Source organism: Hirundo rustica, chromosome 3 (genome assembly GCF_015227805.2).
Source record: "Hirundo rustica isolate bHirRus1 chromosome 3, bHirRus1.pri.v3, whole genome shotgun sequence".
NCBI classification, from domain to species: Eukaryota; Metazoa; Chordata; class Aves; order Passeriformes; family Hirundinidae; genus Hirundo; species Hirundo rustica.
Window position 1 is genome coordinate 49,162,209 of NC_053452.1, and position 24,388 is coordinate 49,186,596.

Consider the following 24,388-nt stretch of genomic DNA (forward strand, 5'->3'; position numbering starts at 1 on the left):
AGCTGCTTTGGGCAGGCTTGCCAGAGACTGTATCCTTTAGAAGCGAGGATGGAAGAGCTAAGAATAGAGCACACTGATCTGTCACACAGATTTTCTACAAATGAATCCAAGATTAAACCTGACTTGAGTCTGCCAGGAAGAACAGTACAAGTTTGTGTATGAATTTTTCATATCTTCATGAAACCATGGATTTACCATGAACACAGACTGAGTATTTTCTAATTAAAGTGTTGCCCTTCAGCTGTGGATACATATTAAAAGGTTAGCGCACATCAATTAGAAATGTATCGCCCTGATATTTTCAGCCTTCTGATGTTTGCATTTTTGTAGTGGAGTTTCTCATGGATTGTAACATAAACCAAGTGATTGTTTTCTCATTCATCTCTGGAGGAGGGACAATTAACAGACTTCAAGTTTGACCAGTGGGGTCGGAGAGGTGAAAATCGCATTCTCCAATCCCTGGTCATTGTCCAGAATCTATATAAATTGAGGTTGAGAAATAAACGCGCTTTTTTGCTCTGACAACTGACGGCGTGAGCATTGTTCTTTTCGTGTCCATCTAGCAACGGAAATACATAATTTTAAATAAAAATATAGAAGATTTGTACTTGATATAATAGATGACACTGATTCAGCTTTGGGAATTGCATTTTACCTACCTGAAACAATGGAAGACATTTCAAAAAACAGGGTTCAGATCTTACAGAATTGATTTATAGCATTTTTAGCAGCTACTCATACAGAGATTCTTTGAAACAGTTCAGCTTCAGCAGGCTCGCAACTAATCCCCTTACATGAATTTCCTCATCAGTGAAATACATAAAAGCACTTGGAGAATACTGTGAGAAATTGACTATAAAAGGGGGCAACAGGTCATTGAAAAAAAATGGTAGAAAACACAGGATTAGGTCTTGCAACATATGAAAACATAATACAATTGTGAGTTGAGTGGCTCACAACCCAGGAGGGTGTTTCTGTTCAATTTTAGAAGTAAACTGTGAAATGTGAGCCAGTCTCTGACAATCCAGATGTATGAAAGAATGGTATATAGAGAAATCAGGTCATTGGTACCATCTGGCTTACTTTTCAAACCATGAGTAAATCTGTGGAGAAGTTAATCCTAGTATGAAGGTGGAAAAGACTTCAAGAGTTAGTTTACCCTAATACTTGAAGTCCTGAAGTAGTTGTGAAAATAAAACTACAAATTTATTTTGGTAAGTGTGGTTTTAAACCAATGCGCTTACACAAGAAAATGACACTATTCAAACTAAATGAACACATTAACAACTTTTACTTTAGTGGGAGACATCATCACTAATGTAACCTCTAGGGCACAATGGCACACAATCATCTTGCTAAGAGGCACTGCTCCATCTGTCAATGACAACTGCATCAGCTACCAAAACAAAACCCTTCTGGACTATATTTCACATGGAGTCTTTTGAGCTCTAATTTCTATTGGACACAGGCAATTCTACCATAACGCTATTATCAACCAGGTAGCGTTAGGAAGGACTGAATCTGCAGGAGGAGGGAGTGGCATTAGGAGGCTTGAGTGTGTCTCTAGATTCACTTTAGACAGGAAAAGTACACACAAAAAGCAATATGGGAACCATTTCAGAAAGCTCAAAAGGTATGCTACCTTTGAAATTCAGTGCTTCCCAAAAGGATGGAGTATTTCAGATGAAGAGTGGCAGCAGTACAGTGATACTGTGCTCTGAGACTGCAAAAATATGCCACTTTGCACAAGGAATATAAAAATAATGTACTTTTTCATCTTTTATTCATCAATAGTAACCTTTCTCCCAGAAATAAAGCTACAGACATACTCTTGTTGTAGGGTAAATTACTTTGGCTCTTCACTTCACTCGGACACTTTACTTTTTGCACTATTCACAGAAGACTTAAAAGTCAAACCAACCAAACAAAAAGCAACAGAAAATCCTGCGAAATTAGCAAATAAATAGGTGACCCAAGAAAAGCCTTATGTCCTCCTTTTTTCCTGACACCTGTTTTACAATATGGAAAACAAAATGAAGGGGGAGGGAAAAAAAAAAGGGAGAAGGAATTAATAAGAGCTGCAACAGTAAAAGGAATAGTGTCTACAGCCATTAGTATAGGTTGCCTTCAGTTATGGTCCTTCCTTTTGCGTGGTTCTGAAACCCTTTTGTCCAAAAAAAGCTTATTTGAATCAGAAGCAGTAAAAAAAAATGGTTAAGATCATATCAGTGAAATGTTTTCCACTGGAGGAGCTATTGAAACAGAGCTAGATCTTAGAGCACCCGAGATAGATAAGGGAGAAACAAAAAAGTGGTGATAGAAAGACGTTCAAAATAGAGCATGGAAACAGTTAACATCTTATCATAATAAAGATTTGAAATATAACTTAAACAAGCATTAAATAGTATGTCTTAAATGTAAGCTTTTTTTGCTTTGGTTTGTTTTCTTCTGGTTTTTTTAAATTTGTTTTTGAAGAACAGCTATGGTGAACTGCTTTAGAAAAAAAGTTTATTTGATGTGTTTCTTACATTGTTTCAGTAGCCTGAAAAATTCTGTCCTGTCCAGAAACATTTCTCCTACGTGCTACAGAAATTAAACCACAAATAAGAAATGACAGCACTTTAGATAAAAGTTAAATCTGATCTTGCTCATACTTAAACTATTCCAAATGGTAAATAGAAAATCTAGCAAAAATTTAGGTATTTCTGTAGACAGAAAGGCAGTCCTGTCTTCCCTTAAAATTCTTGTAAGATTACAACTGAAACTGAAAATTGAAGTACAAACTGAAGTACTCATAGCAGTAAATGAATGGAGATTTCCAATGCACTGCTTTTCTACCACACAGACTGATGGGGTTTTGTTTCTTGCAGGGTTTTTCCCACCCTCCCTCTCTTTATTCAAGTTCAGGAAGAGTTATCAATAATTGCAGATTTCACAGTACACTGAAGACAGAAAACATTAGAGAAAAGAGTAAATTGAAATGTATCAAAACATTCAGCTTGAACAAACACAAGAAAGTGAGCGCTGCAACAGGAAAAAAAAAAAAAAAAAAAAAAGCCAAACACTAGGAAAAAGTAGCCTCCCCAAACCCCCAAGGATTCTCAGAAATTATACTAGAATAAACTCCTCTTTAAACTATGTGAAAAGTCAAGTAGTTTTCACATTGTAATACTACAATGCCACTGAACAAGCTCCAAACTCATCTTCTCCTTCAGAATGACAATTCATAAAAGAAGGCTTTTGATTGCAGAAATTGTAACTTGCTGAAGCTGAGATTTTTTGATTATCTCTCTTTAGATCAGCTTTTGATATATCAGTTGAGAAAGGATTACGCAGACAGATCTAGACTTTTGTAAGTAAAATATGGCTTTCCAGTTGATGACAGATTTTTATAAAAGTGGGCGCTAGCCAGACATTGAATTTTCTGTTTACCTCATGTTTAGCAAAAAATAAAAGCACCTAAAGCTGGTGATATAATGAGTATATCAACACATACTGCATTGTACCATTTAAGTAACCATCTCCTACAGATTTGAATGCCTGATAAGCAAATAAAAATGGTACATACCTCCCCAAATATAAAAGAAAGCAAATAAACAAACAAAAAAAGTCAGCTTTTACAAACAGCTGAACAGAGTCCCATGAATATTTTAACTTTATTTTGCACTTTTTACTCAAACATTTTAGAACCACAAATAAAGCAAATTCCACATAGTTGATGAAATCCATCCGTCCTAACTGCAGTCTTGGTAAAAAAACATGCTACTCTAGATACTGTAATTTCATCTGAGCTTCTTTTTGCAATTACTGCTTTGTTACATTCTCAATGTGCATAATTAGGCACATTTAACTGCATAAATTACTGCACTCTACTAGAAAAACTTCTGTTAATAACATTTTAGGGGGGAGGAACATGTATTCAAGATTTAGAATACTCAATTCGGGATACTATTTGTCAAAGTTCAATTTATCATGTCTGTTTTGGTGTCTTCTGCGCTTTATCAGCCTTTTTTTCTTTAGAACTCTCAAAAAAAATGAGCAGAAATGCATAAAAGTTTTAGTAGCATGAAAGAAGAGTGTAGATTATGCATTCGCAGCATAGTTGGTTTGTATATAGTACTTCCTTTATACATGTTTTTGTAGTTTATTCATCTGATTTATTGAAGCTAAAAGAAAACTGTACCATGAGAATATGCACCCCAACAACTGGGAAACCAAGTCCATTCCCAGAGTGTTTCACTGTTACATATATTCATCTTGCATACAAAACAAGTCTTACCCAGCTCTAGTTGTTTTGTATTCCACCTTAAGGATAGGTTTACAGGGTTCTGGCTTCTTTCCATCCTTCAGCTGCTTTCCTAAAGTAAATGATTTTCCCGTGTTAATCTTACAGGTCCGTAACATTCTGGCAAGTAATGAAATTCACTGTGCAGCTTGAGAAGTATAAAATTCACGCAAACATACATTCAACAACTTTGACAGTTATAGAGTATGCCTTGGAATAATATAATTTAAAACATGTTAAAGCTCTCGACACACTAACTTAGAATGTTTAGGGAAAAAAAAAAAACCAACTCTAAACCTGACAGCTGTAGAATATTTGTTTTCAAAGGTATAATCCTTCCCTAAAGTGCTGTTTTAAGTAGCACTAGGAGACTGAAAATTTATGTTGTGTCTACCCTTTTGCAATTAAAATTGGTCAGCTTACAAATGAGGTTTATCCTGTGTATTATCCTTCAGGGCCAAGACTCCAATTGAGCATGAAAAGCCCACTTTCTCTCAACAGTGCAATTACCCTCACTGATACATCCACACTTAAAAATTTAAGTAAATAAGTTGCTAAGACATGATATAGAGACATGCACACCATGTAAGCCTGGCGTTTGTGTAGAACTTACTTGAAAAGCAGCAGTATATTTTATATTTATATTTTCTAATTTCCTGGATTAACATTAATGCAAGACCTCTCAGAAGTGGGAGCATCTTACCAGATGCTAATCTTATTCTGTTAAAAACCTTTCCAAAAATTTATGTGGTAATCTACACATTTATACATAAACCAGGTACTTGCTTATATATATATTTTCAATAATATATGGCATTGTAAAGTCAAGCAAAAAGCAAGCCCTTCAAAATACGCATTACTTAACTTTGAGATCAGTGCCATTGTGTGAAAGACAAGGTTAATGTTCAGAGATTTAGAGAAAGCTACACCAATTTGGATCTTTATTTCATAAAGATTTTTCTTTCTCAAGTGAAATCTATGAGAAACTGATATGACTGAGAAAGATTTTTACTTCATTGCAAGTGTGACTAATACTTGTTTTTTTCAAAACACACGACTATTGAAAACAAGTCGTCTATGTTTTTAAGAGCTGTCAAGTGCAGTGGGTGTCCATTTTCATCTTACCGTGTGGAGTGATTGTCTGGAACGGCTTGGTAGGAGATTTTACATTCCATATGGTCAAGGTGCCATCTGAGTGACTACAAATGAATTGCTTTCCTTCATGATGCCAAGCCACAGAGTGGATAGCCTGTGCAAGAAAAAGCAGAGCAACGTAAGTTGTCTATCTTATTTATTTTATTATTACACCTTCCCCAATGACATTAAACAGAAAAATCCAATTAGAGAAACTACTAATTAAATAATCCCTATCCTATTATGTCTTAATTTACCCATGGCAAGTTTTCTTACTCTCTCTTCTGTAGTGACCTGTTTAGGAGTGTAAGGGGGGAACTCACTCTCATCAGTGTAGTATTGAAATATTCTTCCATGAAGAGAATAACTGCAAGGACTTATTTAAGCTTTGCTAACCAAAATTTTTCAGAATTAGGAAAAACATACTGTCCAGACAAAAAACATGGGATCATATTATTAAGTTCAAGAATTACATATAATTTTGAGATGTTTATGTGGATGTGCACAAGAGGCAAGCATTGGCTCAAAACTTCGATAAAACAAGAATTGAAGTAACAAGACTTTTTTGAAATTATGATGGTGAAAGCAGAGTATTAGCCTGGATGCTCTAATATTGCAAAGGCAGCTTTGAGGTACAGGAAAGCACAGGAATCTACTTGTAAATCTTTCCATAAATACAAAATCATCTCTACATTCCTAAAATTAGGAATGGAACGATTACACCATGCCACATAAAATATACAGAAAACAGCTAAATAAATAAAATCTAGTTGCTGCCTTCAGGCAAGGGGAAAGTAAACAATGATGCAAAGAATACAAATAAGGCAAGAATATTACCTAGCAAGAAAAGATTGGTGCCATTTCTGCTCCCAGCATATTTTTTAGCACATGGAGACATCATGAAACCATTAGGTGATGTTCAAAGGAATTTTAGTGATAGCAAGATAATATCAGTAAACAAACCTTAAAGTATTTCTCTGCTACACAGAAGGTGCAAAAGAAACCATTAACTCGGAAAAATGCGGAACTTTGGCATTACTGAAATGGCAGATTTTATGATGAAGACGTTACTCTAGGTAAACTAGAAAAGCAGGTCATGAATAAGTGAAAACTAATGGGCTTTACAATACCCCCAGTAGTGATTCTGTCTGTAAGAAGGGCTTACACTCACACCAGCTCCTCAGGGACCTTGGGATTTCCTCTGTGAGGAAACCTGGGTGTGCGCTCAGTAGAGAGCTGTAACCAGCAATGACAGCTTAAGCAGTAATTACTGGCTGAAGAGCGCATCTCAAGACAGATCCAAGTGAGCTTTACTCAAACTGATTATACACAGATCAGGTCTTCATATTTCATGATGTTACACAGAGAGACAAGACAGTTTCCAGCAAACTGAATGGGAGAATCCAGAGCTTAAATGACAGAGGAAAATGACTATTCTACATGGGTCTAGAGCCTCCAATAAAAATTTCCCCAATATAAAATAACGTAACACCTGGATATATGAAAACTACAGGTTAAGGTTAGCATTTCTTAGTGAAATTTAATATTGTTCCCTATGTGTTGTGGAATCACTATAGATTTTATTAGACAGATTCTTTGTACCAATATCACATCTACACACGTAGCTCAGAAACCTACATGCCTCATGATGTCCCCTGGTGTCAAAGTGAAACAGTCTCAATCATTCTGCCTGTCAAATAAATTTTTATTTAGCAAGAACGGGTATTATAAAAGAGATCTTGCAAAAATATTGAAAATTTGTTTTTATTTGCCAACATTATAACAAACAAAACCAGGGATCAACAAGTTTGAAAGTGCTGACTCAGGAAAGAGAAGGTTACATTTAAAAAAAGGTCTTGTCACTGAGAAAATAACTGTCTACAGCATGCTTAGCAATGCAATCAGCACATTTTACATAATCTCCCATATGAAGTCTAACCCTGACAACAGTAGGCTGACTGCAGTGTAAATGGTATAGTTTGATCCACATTTGTGTAGAAATAGGTCTTAAGAAACAGTAAGAAAACAAGTTTCATAAAAGGAAGGAAGAATAAATCTGAGAAATTATCACTTCTTCCTTTTCTTGAAAGTGAAAGTCAAGAGAAGGCAAATGCCTTCAACCTGTTTCAAACTGTTACTCTTAAAACAGCATTAATGCTTAAGAAGATAAAGAGATCTGAGCACAAAGGAGAAGGATGCTGCTCTCACTTTCTGCACGGAACACGGAGGGATGAAAAAAAAAAACCTCTGAAAGAGCGCAATGAGCCTTTTGGCTTTATGGCTGTTTACTGCCTAGTTTTAGTCTCTTTAGAGTCCCTTGTTATATTCAGTAATGCAGCTAAATATTTTTTTTAATATAACTGAAATATAAGCTTTATATGTTTTAAAATAATCCAACTCTGTGGGCTGGGTATGATAAACTTGTATTGAGCAATCCTTTGCTATCACACAATTCACATATTCTTGTAAGCCTAAAAATTAAAACCAACTCCATAAGTAGCTGCAGCACTATCTCGAGGTACACAACAAGCTGGCCTAGTGACAAGACAGTCATAATGAAAAAAGTACAATAATCTTAAATAGTACTAGCTAGCTGATAGCACTAGTTGACTAGCAACAGTCTCAATCACCAAAATAAAAATGATACCTGAAAAAAAATCTTCTCCATACACAGGAGCAAAAAAGTTTTGATACTTTTCCCCAGGGTTAATATTAGTACTGGAATTTGAAGGAATACATAAAAGGGAAAAATTAAGCAGAATCCACTGAGTCTGCAAAACTGCACAAATCTTCTAAGAGTCTAAAAAGCCACTAGGAGTAATAGATTTTTATTCTAATATTTTACACAAAACTTACTGATGCAGAATAAAACTCTCAGATTTCATCTTAATTCTCATCATGATTAAAACTTCCTGTTTTCTTTTTGGTACCATAATGCAGCAGTATGCTTTTATCAGCTGGTGTCTCAAATCTTTTTGTGTCATATGGGACTAGGAAGAAACCCCTTATAACAAGATCATGCCCGAGTATCACAGAGGATTGTTGTGATATTTAAGGCACAAGACATTTGTATCCATAAGTGGAGTTGTCTGCACAGGTGAACTGAGCCCCGACCTCACCACCATTCTGAGTCCTTCCATTTACAAACATGAACCAAATACAGGGAATCTTTACAGGAAGTTACACAGAAAGAACTCTAATAAAAAAACAACCAACTTTGCCTAGATAAATCTTTATATTTAATTAATTACCATTGAAGGTTTCTAATTAGAAGCATTTCTATTATCTCCTTCACTTTAATTCAAATATATGGTACCTGTTCTGTACTCAAGGGAAGTTTGTTTCAAACTTCTGAGACAGTATTTTCTGGGGGAGTAGGGAATTGTATCTTACTTTTTTGACTAAAGCCACAACTGACCTTGCTGTCCTACATACGACTAAAGTTTATTGGAAATTGTAGAAACTATCCCTGAGTTTTATGTGGAGACAGGCTGTACACAAACACAAAATCAATTCACCATCTGTTCCAGAAAGATTATCCCATGTGGAAAAATTACTGCTATGCTGTCTGCAAAGAAGGTGAGTATACCTGATTTTAAGAAGGAAACATTTTTGCAGAAGCTGCAGCAGTTAAGTGAGGGAGACTTACATAGGACTGTAAAATGCAATCGCAAATAAACCAAAAAAGTCTGAGGAATAAAATCAAAAACATTTATATGCAAGACTCTTACAGAAATACCTTAAGTAGATGACTAGCTTTTCAAGAGATTATTGCATATTTTAAAACATTTTACTTTTTTTTATTTATTTTTACTTCTGCAATAGCTTGTAAATATCCCTAGAAATAGATATCAGTCCTTGGTAATTTTAAGAGGTATAAAAATGAATAATTTAAAGGTAACCTTGCAATTTAAGTGACAAGTTCATCAATAAAGACTCAAATTTTTATCTTATTTTTCCACCAGGGGAATTTAGCTGCTTCATTTCCTTAAACAGTGATAAAATAATCCCATTCTTTTAAATTCCTACAGGCTTATTTTAGCCTCACAGGTGATTACATGCAGATGATTTTGGAACAGTTTGAGACCACTCTTCTCATCTGTCATGGTTTAACCCCAGCCAGCAGCCAGGCACTACACAGTGTCTCACGCACCAGTAGGATCTGGGGGAGAATCAGAAAACATGGTACAACTCATGGGTTGAGGTAAGAACAGTTTAATAACTGCAATAAAAAGAACTACTCAGCACAATTTAAACATCAATGTGTTATCAAAGTTATTCATAGTGAATCTAAACACAGCTCTGTGCTAGCTACTAGAAAGAAAACTAAACCTATCCCAGCCAAAAGCAGAACAGTGCAAGAAGGATTTCAATGACGTAAACACAAAAGTTATTAATTTAAGCAGTTAACCCTCTTTTCAAGAGAGTTTTTTGAATCCAGTTTTCTAACACCAAATTTAGACTACTGCAAATATGGACTGCACCAGAGACATTGATAAGTCCTTTCATAATTCTTTGGATTTCTCAATAATCCTTTACTCTCTTGTGAGTTAATTGTTCTCGAAATACACTGTGTATGACTGGCAAAGTCCATAATTAGTTATTCTGCAAACCAGACTGGTTATTTAATATATCTTATCCACATTTCACAGCTTTAATATGACAGTCCTTTGATTTCCATGGACATGAGCAGCATTTTTGCTTAAACACGAACGGGTGATGATACTGACTCCTTTTGTATAGGTTCACCAAAATATACAAAGAAAGTTTTTTAAACTTGGGAGTACCTATGCTAGGCTCTTGTCAAGAACCTAAGGAAGGGAAAAAATCCTGCAAAAGGAAGAAGACAAAAAAATGTAGCTACTGAGACTGAAATGACAATACATCATGAAGATTGTTTCGTTGACATGAAATACATTGACACACTTTGGTTTCTGGCAAGTCACATACCAGGGTTGTTTCTCTTTCCCCTGTCCTCTTAATTCCACAAGCTACTCTGACATGTTTTTAATGCTCTAAAATAATCTCTTACACTCAACCATGTACCAGAACACTGAGTCTAAAAATAGTAATCTATAATGCATTACAGTTAATGCTGTCAAAGCTTACTTGACATCAGAACAAACAAAATATTACTTGAAGAAGGGACTTGATTATAAAACAAGCTTTAGTTTTCAGAAGTTACAGTTGAGGGATTTGGGGTTTTTATTAAGGAAAAAGCTAATAATTGAGAAATTTGTTTTATTTCTTTCATGAACATACAGGTTGGGAAATGATTGCAATATAAACTGTATGTCACATAAAAAAATGCACAGCTTACTTTCCTTAAATCCTCAATGTCTGCATATAAAAGGCTTAAGAATGGTGCAAAAGGAATTTAATCTTACTTTTTCATTGAGCCTGCCCAAGACAAAAGGGTTGTTTTGAGTAAAGGGTTTCAAAGAAATTTTCTAAACAAAAGTTCATTCACAGCTGCAGTTCCATTACGCACAAATAATTTCCTCCAAATTCTCTGACAAAGAATGTTATGTTTGTGCATTATTCTAATTTATTCTAAATATTCAAAATATTACTGTTACAATAAAAAATACTACCTTAAGTTCAGGGTTCAATTCATAATATAGAAAGATCAAGTACAAATTATAGCTAAATTGTTTTGTAATGCTGCAGCATGTTCCAGCCTATTCCAGTGCCATGTTTCCTCTAAGTAGAATGTTCTGGAGGGAAGAATATGCCAGCAATCAGCACTAACCCTAATCATGACCTAGAGCTGCATCCCCCAACCATGGTTAATGTTACCCACCTGCTCCTGTCCTTGGGACAAGTGTCCTAGTGTCCTTGTGCTGCAGCTATAAGCCCACGGTGCTGGGAAGGCACACGTGTTCAGACAGGAAGGAAGTGTGCAGCGTCCCATTAACCTGGCTTTCAGGCAACAAATGAGACTGTCCTACCACAACATGGGAATTTGCTTCAAGAAAACCTCCAAAGGTTAGACCACTTGAAACAAAACCAAGCAGGAAGCTATAAACCCATTTAATTGGATTCAACGTCTTCCCGCAGGAAAAAACAGATATCTCCACAATCCTCTGGACACACAGGGATTTTGACCCTCATTATGATCTTCCTCTGCTAAGGAAGAAAGGATGACATTTGGATCCCCGCACACAGCCAAAATTTTGAGTTAAAGTTGCATCAAATGATGGCGAAAGACCCCACAGACCTTCAAGTTACATGGTATCAATGTCCTGGCCATCCTGCTCATGATGCCTGAGGAAGCCTAGCCACCCTCTAAGACGGCAAGTGTGACAAGATTGGACTAAGTAGCTCTCTTCTTACCGGTTGTCAACTCCACACTCTGAAGAGTCCCCATCACAAACAAGTGGAGAACCAAGAGTATAAATCTTGAGGCTTAAAATCCTGCTCCTGCTATGGGGCAGAATGTCATATGAATTATCCTCTGTGAGAGAAGAGGTGAAGCATGTTGTGACATTAGATGTTCCCTGTCCCTTAAGGGTAGGTTGGCACACATGTTCATGATGGAATACAGCCCGTACAGTCAGCACGTGAAAGAAGCTCTGTAACAACGGCACGAAACCAGGAAGTCAACAAGAAATTAGCTAGAAAGATTCTCTGCACAGAAATGTTCAAATTCACACAGTTTTTTAGCAGGAAACAAAATGGCAAAGGACTTTCTTTGCTCTGCGCCACACTAACCAGAGACAGAGATCATCTCCTGAGACCAGGCACTGCTTCACTGTTCCACTCTGAGTCTTTCTGTGTGTGCACTCTCATGAGCAAGGAAACCACTACATTACCAGATTTTTTTTTTTCCCCTTTTTCCTTCCTAACTATTCCCAAGTTATGATAAGCACATTTCTTTACCAAGGGTCTGACCTGAGGTATTTCATCACCTCTTTTGCAACCAAAAAACCCAAACTGAACACCTAAATGCACTCACTTCTAAATCCTAAAGAAAAATCAAAGATTTAACATCTGAACTATTCACTGATGTCTGCAGCCTCTCAGGTCAGAATTGGTTGCTCAAAAAATATTGAGACTGATATTTAGTCAATTTTTAAATAAATGGACCACAAAATAGAAACAAACAAACAAACAAACAAAACCCCACAGAATAAGCAGCATGGAGTCTACTTTAGGTAAGTTTCTAGAAACTGCAACAAAATTTTAATAAAGAACAGTCAATTGACACATGGCTAATATATGAGTATATAATGAGATAACAATACGAGTATAAATAATGAGATAATAGTATGTATAATACACAAGACAGAAGTAGTCAACATGCTTTTTGTGAGCGGTAATTATCATCAAACGAACCTCCAAGAATGGTAACAGGCAAAACACCACTTAAGCTGTCTACAAAATTTTCAAAGTCCTTCAATAACAATCTCAAAGGAAACTAAGACAAAACAGACTAGGTATCTTTGAACAAACAAATAACTGGTTAAGTAAGTAAAGCACTCTGGAGTAAAGACAGGCTGGCAATAATTGATTAGTTCACAGATGAAGCTAAATGGTAGAGATCCTCAGGCATCTATACTGCTCAGTTTATTCATAATCAACTTGGAAAATTAGAACAACAATATTAAGATGGTAAAGTCTGCCGACAGTACCAAACCACAGTCAAAGCAGAAATCAGAATTTCAGTGAAAAACTGCAGTAAGACTAATTTTTACTGTCCAACTATGCCAAAATGATGCCTAAATGTCAGGACATTGGCCTGACAAGTAGCACCTGAAGAGTGAGTCTCGGGTTTTATAGTGGGTTGTTTCAAGGAAGCATCTACTTTATGCCTAAAAAGGCTACAATATCAAGATCAAGAGAAAAAGAAAACAAGTCCAAAGACAATTATTCCACATGATAAATCCAGTGTGCCCACAGCTTCATATATACTATGCTGCTATGTTTCCGTTTTATAAAACAAAGACAAAATAGAATGGTTAAAAAAATTAGAGAAGAGCATGACAAGGAAGAGGTCTAGGAAAAAAAGATGATGAATACATGAGTAAATTTCCAAAAAAAGAAAAAAAAAAGGGAATTAATTAGGTTCATGCAATGGAAATGGAAGGGAGAAAAACTTCTTTGCATAACATACTCGGGGGTTATATGGACATTTCTGATGATCCAAGGCTTAGACTACTTCGGAGCCTCCCCATCCAAGCAAACTCTTGATTGGTAGAATGCACACAAGCACAGAGCCAGGACTGCCACCAAAGAAACCCAACAACCCCGCTCCCCTTTCCCCACCAAAAACCCTAAAGCTGGTACTGAACAATGTCAACGCCATTTTACAGTCAACAAAATGTAATCAAGACCAATTTTATATTATTTTAAATGAAATACATCACCTTGCATATTATGCTGACTCATTCTTCTTAATCTCGGTCTTTCAAAATGTCTATTCTCGCAAGAATCAAGTTTTAAAGAAATGAATGTTACCTAATGTAATTTTTTTTAAACCTCCTCCAGTCTTCAAAGAGACAGATCAATTCAAAGAGAATTGATCTTGATCTTATTCTACAGAGAAAAGATGGTTAGAGAAATGTTGTAGTGAGACTATCTATTTAGCGGTTTCTTCCCCTGCTCTTTCCTCTCGCCGTTCCCAGAATATGTGAGATGCCAAATTACAGAAATTGCTAAACCATCTTGTTTCAACTTAAGCCCTTAACACAGGTGAAAGTCACACAATTAACAGAAAAATGATCTAAAAGCTCAGTGAAGAAATCCATGCCACCATTCATTATTTTACAAACTTAAACTCAGTCAAGTTATTTGGTCTGAAGTTTATTACCCAAGCCCAACTGCTCTTTTAGAGAAAAATTCCAGTAATCACAATTTCAAAGAGAACTACTTATTGATCCAGTGGTGACAGAAGCAGGAGATTAAAAAATAATGAAAGTCACTATTCGAGTAGTGAATTATATCCTCAGAATAAGTAGTGCAGATGAAAAATGTTACCTCATCATGTGTATATCTGTAATCTGCCTTCTTTGACTTCAGGTCCCATAATACCACCGTTCCAGATTCAAAGCCAATCAGAAGCTGCATTAAGAACATACATTAATTCTTTATAAGGAAAAGCAAAATTATATAATTTGCAATTCTTGAAGTTCTTGTCCCAAAGGATATGCAGCATAATACTACATATAGTAACTGCAAGTAGCTATAAAAACCAAAATTAAAGAGGTGAAGGTGTCAATGTTAGAAAGGTTTACTTTGTACTTATTGTCCTCAAGTTCCAGAAGATATAATGGACTTTCATGGAAAATTAGAAAAAAATGGAAGCATCCTTCTGAAGATTCCTTGGAAATAGCTTTGATTTGCAGAAAGATCTATATTAAACCTTGTTATGTGTACTCCACCCTGATTGAAAATAAGGGGTTTTGAAAAGGAGAACTTTATCGCTCATTTTCCTCACTGGAATTCGTTGTGCTTAAATTAGCTGGAAGAACACAATATTGCCCCTGAAGTTCTCAGTAAGAGTTCATTGTCTGTGAAGAAACTATGCACTATGAGCTTTCTCCAGATGTTAATCACAACTGAGATAACTGGCTGAAGGAACGCCAGAAACATTATTTGTTCATAGGAGGAAAGCAAGATAAACTAAACTAGATAATTTCCCATAGAATCTTTTTGCAAGAAGCAAGTTTAAACCTTTACTGCAGGGAGTGAAGACTCAAATTGCTCCTAAGAGCCGGTCTAACGCACTGTTGAGTATCTAAGTGTTCTGCTCTCCTATCTTAAGTGCTACTTCTCTTAATGGAAAAAAAAAAAAAAAACATAAACCAAACCATGGCCAACATAAGGCAATCTAATGCCATACCTAAGGTTTTGCCTGGATAGTCTTTTCAGCATATTAAGATTTTGAAGGTGTACAGTTGACTCCAGTACAAAAATAGCAGATCTCCTACAAGCTGATAAAATATTTAGTGCTCTACAGCACTAAAATACCATAAATATTAGACATGTTTGATCCAGTAAAAGTGAATATTCAATTTTTCCCATTAATGTTATGTACACTATTATTTTTAATTATCTTGTCTATCTTATGCCATAAATTTTAATTTTTCTATTTTATCTTAAAACATTAGAAAAAACACTGTGATTAGAAAGCTAAAAGCATGAACAAATTCTAAAAGTGGGGGATTTTTGCAACTACACAGGGGTTTTTTAGTAATACTTTTCTTATGAGAAATAAGAAAAGCATAAGGTCAGATTTCAAAACACTGATTGGAAGCCTGATGAATAAAACCAGTAATTTTTAAACTTTAATTGACAATAATTAGATGTGGGGTGGAATACACCAAAATAAACTGAACACTTGTATTTCCTGAAATTACAACAGCTTCATTGCATTCATATGCTAGAGTTCATAACGTGGAATGTGATTCAAACCTAATTCTACAGAGTTATGCATTTACTGCAGTGAGCTTCATACAAATGAAAAAACCTCATTAAATTCTCTGCTGAACTGAAACCTCAGGTGTATAGGATACAAGCTGATAACTAGCTAAAACTTTCAAACCACTGCCAAGACAATAGGATCATTCCCTGTCTGCAATTTAATCTACTACTGACATGAAAAACACAAAGTAGACCAAAAAAAAAAAATTTCTCCTGCATATGTAGAACACTAGTAAGCAAAGTGACATGTCACAGGACAAGGACTTCTGTCTTGTAAGGGCTTCAAGAATACGTACTGTAAAACTTCTCATCAAGAAGAACAGATGATTATGTTAATACTATCTCCTAAGAATGAAAATACAAGTGTAATACATAGATCTTTTTCACATATTTTGGGTTACTTTTCTGAAATATCTTGTTCTGTAAGCCAGTTTCATTAGCAAACAGCACCTAGTGATTATAATAAATGGCTTAATATGGGAGTATGAATTAGATGTCAAATTTCACAAAACCCTGTCTCAGATTACTTAATCTAAAGACAAAGTACATGGTATTCTATATAAATATGCAATATAAATAAGCATTTTAAAGTTGTGAAATAACATCCAAGAGTATGATAAAGTAAAATTAATTTCCATCACACTTTCAGCATTCTAGTTATGACTGGTGGGTTTTTTGGTAACATCTTAATTTTTATCACCACAAGTAAAATTTGTTGCTTTTATTTCCAGAAGTTTTGCAGCTAATCATTTTCATCTGTGTTTTCAAATGTTTCCAATTATAAGATGATTTATTCTAGCAATGTGCCCTACAGCCACGTCTGTACCTTGCTTTGTATTACCTTCATTGTCCTCATATACTTAATCCTTCCTTAAATAGCAGTATCTATACTTTATCTATAAAGTATCTATACTTTAAACAAGTCTTACTTTGAAAATAATGTATTGAAGAATCTTTAAAATTTCCTACCTTTCCTTCATCCATTGGATTGTCACTAATGTGGACAACAGGTCCTGGGTGAGATTTGGATGACCTAAAAAAGAAATATTTCCATTAAAAAAACATTGCCCTAAATGGTACCTCAAAGTAATTGGAAGTAATACAGATTCTGCAGATACCGACTCCATGTATACAAGTTGTGACATTTCAAAATGGAGTTACTTTTACTTTTATCTTCAAGCCCATAAAAACCATGTCTGTTTGTAGACATTTAGTTTCTGTTTTAAAGAAAGACTAATTTACTGCCTATCAACAACAATAAATTTACCATTAGCAGAATTGACACAGTAGGATGTTTATATTTACACTGGGATACAAGATTTGCCATTATTCATAAACTGCCCAAGATGGCCATTGTTAGAATAACACAGAATTAACACTTTATGTGGACTTCTTGCTGTTGAAGACGGACTAATAAAGACCTGTGTTTGCTTCAACACCCTTTGGCAAGTGATGGAATTAATGTATTTTTGAAAGAAGTTGTACTGGGAACAAAACACCAGCATAGGAAGAGCAGTACATAACTGCATCTTTCCCCCACAAACCACTATATTTGCACATAAAATTTTAACATTAAAAAAAGGAGATGCAGTGACAATAGCTATAAAATGTACTTTGCTCTTGAAATAGACTTGTTTAAATTTGCATTTCAGAAAGTCACTGCCAACTCAGAAAACGTCAGCCCTCTTAAAAAATGCATTTTCTTTACACTTTGGTCTTTAGTCCCTAACTGTAGAAGTGACATGTCTGTCCAAGTACCAGCCACACCATAGTTTAATGTATATTATTTGTTCTTCGATTTTATCCCCACACAGTGATTTTTACATCTATTTCTATACTGTCTATGTTGTGTATTTCCATGTCTATCCCAGGAATATAAAATACTTCTAAAAGGTAGAAACATATATTAATATTAGCACTTCACATTCTTGAAAATAAAAATATTTACATGACTATGTACTTCGATAGTGCTTGTAGTGCAGCAAGATGAATATAGACGCCCCTCTAGATAACAATGGTATTCCTGCAACTGATGGGACAACAACTGATGGGATTCCAACACTTGGGATACTGCTGTTCCCTCCCCTCCACAGACAAAACTTGGTTAAACTCACAGTTCAATGGCTTTATTCCACATGATGACATAGCCTGAGAGAGTAAATGATTCCACATTGACAATGTGAATGTTTCCTCTTTCAGTGCCCACATATAGCCATTTGCTTTGGAAAGGCAGGTGACAAAATGTTATCCTGAAAGAGAAAGCCACCAAAAAGGAATTAAAGAAATGTCTTTTTGCTATCCTACATTATGCTATCAAAAGGCAGAAATAAGGCAACGGGCAAACAGAAATATAAAGGACAAGTTTGAGGTAAAGTAGAAAAGCCAGTATATGACCAACGTAAGAGATGAACAGACAAAGTACAACCTTAGGCTGAACAAAAAATAGAAAGCAAGGTGTTCTAAAACTCTTAAATCATTGAAAAAGATGAAGAAATTATAGTCACCTCTAAAAATTATCATATTGAATATATTTGATTGCTGTCACATCAAACTTAAAATACAATACTCCTATAGTCTATAAATCTCCCCTTTGGAATCAATCTACTTTCAAGTTTTAAAGAACAAAGGATTTTAAAAGTTATCATGTGCAGATAAGGCTGATTTCAAGCAAGGACAAAGACAAAAGCTATAACTCAAGAGAAGTAAATTTACATGTAATCCAAATTAACACCTATAGGGAAAAACCTTAGAGTAATCCTAAACAATCATAAAAGTAATTTTGAAAGTAGTTTAAATTTCAGGCTGTAACTTTACTTCAATCATGTTTTAATTTTCTGCCTTTTAGGTTTTTTCTTCTGCTATGAGGGAGTACCTGAACGAGACTCAATAGCTAAAAACTGTATGTACCAGAGGAGGACTCCCCTTTGACTGTAGCTCCAGCAAAATACTAGCACTTGAAAACCTGATTATTTCTGCCCCCTTGGGTCCTGATTATTGTTGACTATTTCTTCAGGATAAGGAAATAATGACCGTACAAACAGAATGCTGGAGTCTAGAAACTTTTTGGACACTCTAAACCCTTTTAATCTGACAGGGTGTGACATTGAAAGAATTTGCCAAATTACTTAGTTATCAAACTTGGGCTTTCAGAAATGCTTTAGTGATAAGGTAAAACAATTATTCAACAAGAATTTGTTCTGACAGCTTTAATCCTTAGCTTTACAATTTTTTTGTTCTTGTTTTCTCCCAAATGGGTTGCTTATTGCCAAATCCATGCACCACTTCACAAGGCTGTTAAGTATTTATGCAAAGAACAGCTTTAGATCCTTTGCATTAGATGCTGCATATGCACACCAACTTGAGCTGAAACGAAAGGCTAACAGCAGCAAAGAGAGAAATTGCTATGGCTGAAGAGATATTAATTTGCACTTCAGGTTTCAAAAGTTATAACTTCTGTAGTTATGCTACCTGGATTCACAAGTGTACCATTTGTTTTCTTTTTTTTTTTTTTTTACTTATTTCTTCCTAATTAGGAAATGGACTTTGCTTCAGCAAATACCTAATCTATCTGCTTTCCAACTCAATTTCTTGTCCTTGAATATTTGTGCCAAAGGCTGCACTAACTTTTTCATTGATGTTTGACAGAAAAAAAAATACTACTTACATGACTTTAAATGCCCTTCTAACTCAACCTGCAGAGGTCATAACACATTTAACAAAGAACACTAATCTGCAACCACCACAGGTTGAAAACTTGTGCTTCCCCCAAATCCTTTTAAAACCAGTATTTTAATGGAAGCTAAAGCACGTACATTGGTACACATTCGTCCTAGGCAGGCAGTTACTATATACGAAGATAGAGCATAAACACAAACCTTCAGCACTCCGCAACACCACAGCGGCTTTTTGTGCCAGCACTCCACATGCCAGAAGCAGCTGGCAACCAGATCAGTTGAATCCAAAATCAGCCAGAAAAAATAATCAGTAGCAGGGCTGTACGCTTGTCTCGATTAGCAAATTAATACTGCTAATTACAATTGTCCAAAACTTTCGTTATGAAAGCCAATCTATTTCACATCATTTAAAGAAGCTCCTCAATATTCTTGATATTCTTCTTGAATATGCAGGCATATTCAATTTACTGTCTCCTTTGTGCAACTGAGATTATTTTTGTCAAGAGTTAGCAAACAATGAAGTGAGTCCCTGCCAACAGTAAATGAGCAGAACAAATAGCTTCACAAAATATTTACAAACTCTCAAAGGCAGGAGGTTGAAAAGATTTCAAAATTGTAAAGAATAGGCATGTAACAGAGTTCTTAACCTTATTCCTCAAAGTATTTTACCATTCTTCTACAATCAGACTTGTGTGATTTTTCTATAAACTAAAAGATATTCCTAGATCTTTTAATTCACAGAAAAACTAGTTAAACCCAAAAGGAATGGCATGCTGATCCTGCTATAAGAACCAACATTTCTCCCTGAATGTAGTAAATGTTACTCCATTTGCAAATAAAAAATATATTTAGTATTTTATTTTGTTAAAAAAAACTGTACGTCTTCCAACTTTCAGAAACTCAACTATATTTTGACTGAATTACTCAGTTCAGATAACTGTATTTACCTAAAAAATTTACAGAACAATATTTCCAACATCAAAGTTTATGCAATAAACTTCTCTCCTCACTGATTAAGGCTTCACCTCAAACTAAGTATATTTTTAACAATTTTGGAAGAGTTACAGCCCTCTTAAAAACTAAAAATCAGTGAAGCTAGAATCATCTGAATGGCCAGCAGCCTTGTTTGTTCTGCTGAGAATTGGACTGATGATCGAAGGGATTCAAACTCGTTTAGGAGGATGGAAACAAAAGGTTTGAGCCCTCTTGGTAATGATGAAATACTTGCTTATTTGATGCTTGGCCACAGACAGCATTTTTATTTTTCTGAAAAATGTAGATTTTTCTTTCAGAAACCTATCTTTTTGGCACAAGATTGGAATAGACTTCATCCATAATGTATTTTAAGAGCAACAGAAGTTGAATTGGACATATAATCCTCTAGCCATTTCTACAGCTTGAGCAGTCTTTCCCCTTTCTCCCTCTCCACAAATGGATATATACATAAAAGGGAAAAATATAATCAATTGTTGAGAACACGTATCAAAAAGACTACAGATGAAGAAATTTTGTACTAGTCTTTCTTGCACACAACTCCCAACTGCCTGATAACAATGTAGCAGACAAAAGCAGATGACCATACTTTTCTCCTGTAGCAAGCCATTCTGCCCAAAAATAGTAAAATAGAAGCATCTACGATTTAAAAGCGTCCAGTTTTGTACATCTGAAGAGACAGCCTGGAATTGCCTCAGCCAGCAGCCACAGAAAGTAGGCTTTTGCAGGCAGTTCTTTCATGGCACAACAGATTCCTCATGTTGTCTCCAAGGCAATTTCAGCTCCCTCAGTAAGTGTAGTACATTTCATGAAACAGACCAAAGTTTTAGCATAAACCAGTACTAGGCACAGAATGTCATTTCAAATATTTCACTTTCCCGTATCTTCACAAAGAGAAAGATCCCTTTGTAGAAAAAAAAAAAAAAAAAAAGCTTTAAGGAGATTTATTTTTTCAACGTGAAATCTACAGCAAGATTTTCGCATAAACTAACATCACCACTAAAATGAGGCACTATTATACAAAACCTTAAAGCAGTCAGGATAGTTTTAAATTCTCCTGTAGCTGTAATTTACTGTAAGCACAAAATCTTCCTCTTCACCACACATGTATTTGCAAAGCCACTCCTTCCCCACCCCTCAAAAAAAAAAAAAAAAAAACCAAAACCAAAACCAAAAAAACCCCAATTTTTTCTTTCTTGCAAATTGAATTTGTCAGAGTTGAACCAATAGTACAAGAAAGCAAAATTATAGACAGAAAAACAAGTGACACACCCACAGGGAAAAACGATAAAATATTTAGTGCTCTAATACCAATTAAAATTAATTTAGGATTTTGCTTATGGGAGAATCTTAGAAAAGAGAGGAGATTCTTCAATAAGTTTTTTGTAAACCTGCTGAAAGGATTCCCTTTCTTAATTGCAGACCATGTATCTTTTCTGATAATCTGTCAAAGCTATTTAAAAAAAATCTTAATTGCTGCTGTTTCACAACATATATCAAAACAATTAATACAGCAAGTGATAGTACTCCCTACAGGAATTTAATTACAGAAGTATTAAAGAACACAACTAATAAAATTAATACTTTATTCAAAGAATTTGTTTTTTAAGAGGAAATATTAAGGAAAAATGGCAGGCTGTTAGCTTGACTGTATTATTATGACACTAAATTAATCTTTACCTTTTCCTAGTCTACTGCATTATGAAGCATTAAACATTCCTCAGAATTTTTCACTGCTTTAACAGAGCATAGTGACAAATACATTGAAGTATGACAAACACTGATAACAGGCTTTGTTAAATCACCAAAATATTACTAGTGACTCAGGCTATCATTACAGGTCTGCAGTAACTGTAAGCACACAGCTTTTCAAATCATTATTGTATAGGCAAAATAAAAGCAAAAGATGAAGCTATCAAAGCTGTATTCTGCACACCTGTATCCTCAACATTTCACATACATGACAACACCACGTAAGATTCAGAAGCTGAGAAGTTTAATTCCAGTGTTAGTGTAGAGTCCACATCCATGGACTCATGTCAAAGTCCTCCAAGGGACTTCTAAAAAGTCAAAAGCCAGTGTCAAAACGACATACTCACAGAAGCAAGCAGCAGCTTTGATACTGCCTGACTGCTGAAGAAGAGCCTTTATCCACATCTGATCAAACTTCAACAAGCTTAGAACATCTACCTGTACAAAAAAAGGCCTCAAAGACCAGAAGGCATATGCATGGGAAGAAATCCTCTTCAATGCATCCCAAAAATGTCCCACCAAAGGAACATGTGGGTAAATGCAGTATATCACAGGAACCAGGTACTTTGATTCCATTTATATCCCTTAACAGCACTCCAAACGGTGCTTCTCCAAACACATTTACTTGAATGGCTGCCTCTTGGGGCAGCTAAGAAGCACCTGTGTCCAGCATCTGAGTTGTAGACACTAGCCATGTCAAGGTGGAGGAAGCATGTGTCAGAGCAAGATACTCAAGTATCTTAGGGCAACACAAAAAGTAACCACACCACTGGCTTGTCAGACACACCAAGAAGAGTTCACAACTATATAGTGCAGGTTTTTTTGTTAGGGGGATTTTTTGTAGTGTTTTGTGTAAATTCTTTCAATACTGAAAAATTCTCTTAGTTTTCAAATTGGTTGCATGTGGGGAGTCACAAACTCAAACTGCAGAAGAAAATGGCCACATCAGAGATGTAGCCCTACCACACGAGACAGAAAAATTATTTCTATCACTGATGGAGAAGCCTGTCATTTAGGCAGAACTTTAGGACTAGAGGTCAGATTCTGCTCAGGAACGTGGCAGTTGGCCATTATGTGCCTCATATCACTGTGAAAGTCAATGTGAAAAGTACAGCTAACAGGGCAACTGATGCAATTTAAAAACCGTTTCTCTGCAATTTGAAATTTCTGAGTGACAGGACTTGGCATTTTGGTTCTGCCTCAGTGCTAAAGGCAGCGCAAGGCAGGTGGTGCAATGGCAGTTCCATCAGCCACACTGACATGTGGAACTCTGCATGTATGCATGGCCTCAAGGAAACATTTTTCAAAGCAATTTCATCCTTGTGAAAGAAACATTCACGTATATGACAAATGCAGGCAGTCAATATGTTTATTTTCTTCCACTAGTTTCTTGAAACAAGATCAAGCTCCTTCTACTTACATTCTATAGTGAACCAACACTGAGTTAAAATTTTAAGCTCACTAGGTAAAAGGCTTTACATGACACCATCAGGGCAAGCAGACCCAGTGATCATTTCCTCTCACTCTGAAGAAAGTGACCTTAAAAAGTGTGAAAAAAAAGAAAACAAACCCCAAGCCAAAAAACTTAATTATGCATGAAAAATGAACCAAAATCCTGTAAACAAAGTCTATCACCTGCTCTCACAGGCAAGACAACCTGTATGTCCTTCTGCTATCCACCAAGTGGCAGAATTGGCCAGTTTATAAATTCAAGGTGAAAGAAAACTCTCAAGTCTGCTAAGGTACAGGCTGAGTACAGTTACAGTATCTAACAAGGTAACATATGTGCCAATAGAAGTTTTAAATCTTATTAATAAGTAAGTGGGATTAATTCTTATTAAAATAATTATTAACTAATTTTTAATAACAAGTGGGATTTTCCACTCTCTGTAGACAGTGTTTCAAAAACAACACTAACGCTGCTGTTTACAGCAGGATAGAAAGCCAAAGATATTTTAAGCATAATTTTGCAACTCTGAATTATGCAGTTTTATGTTGAGGAAAACTATTTAAATCCCACAGCACAGAAGTTGACACATTAAAAATTAAACTGTTATCAAGGCATTCAGGGATCGATATGCAGAGCACTCGCACAAGACACTCAGTTCTATTTTTACACCATTCT

The 24,388-nt window shown here is 35.5% G+C and overlaps 1 protein-coding gene across 9 annotated transcripts in view; it reads right to left on the reverse strand.

Annotated features, from left to right (window-relative positions):
* The window catches only part of STXBP5 (syntaxin binding protein 5), a 100,784-nt gene that overhangs the window by 42,364 nt on the left and 34,032 nt on the right, over nt 1-24,388 (reverse strand). For all 9 annotated transcript variants that reach the window (XM_040058216.2, XM_040058213.2, XM_040058214.2 and 6 more), the window contains exons 5-9: nt 17,959-18,093; nt 16,814-16,877; nt 14,399-14,482; nt 5,411-5,534; nt 4,280-4,358 (exon numbers count right to left, since the gene is read on the reverse strand). In XM_040058216.2, coding sequence (XP_039914150.1) covers nt 4,280-4,358; nt 5,411-5,534; nt 14,399-14,482; nt 16,814-16,877; nt 17,959-18,093 — 486 coding nt within the window. The remainder of the gene's footprint in view (nt 1-4,279; nt 4,359-5,410; nt 5,535-14,398; nt 14,483-16,813; nt 16,878-17,958; nt 18,094-24,388) is intronic.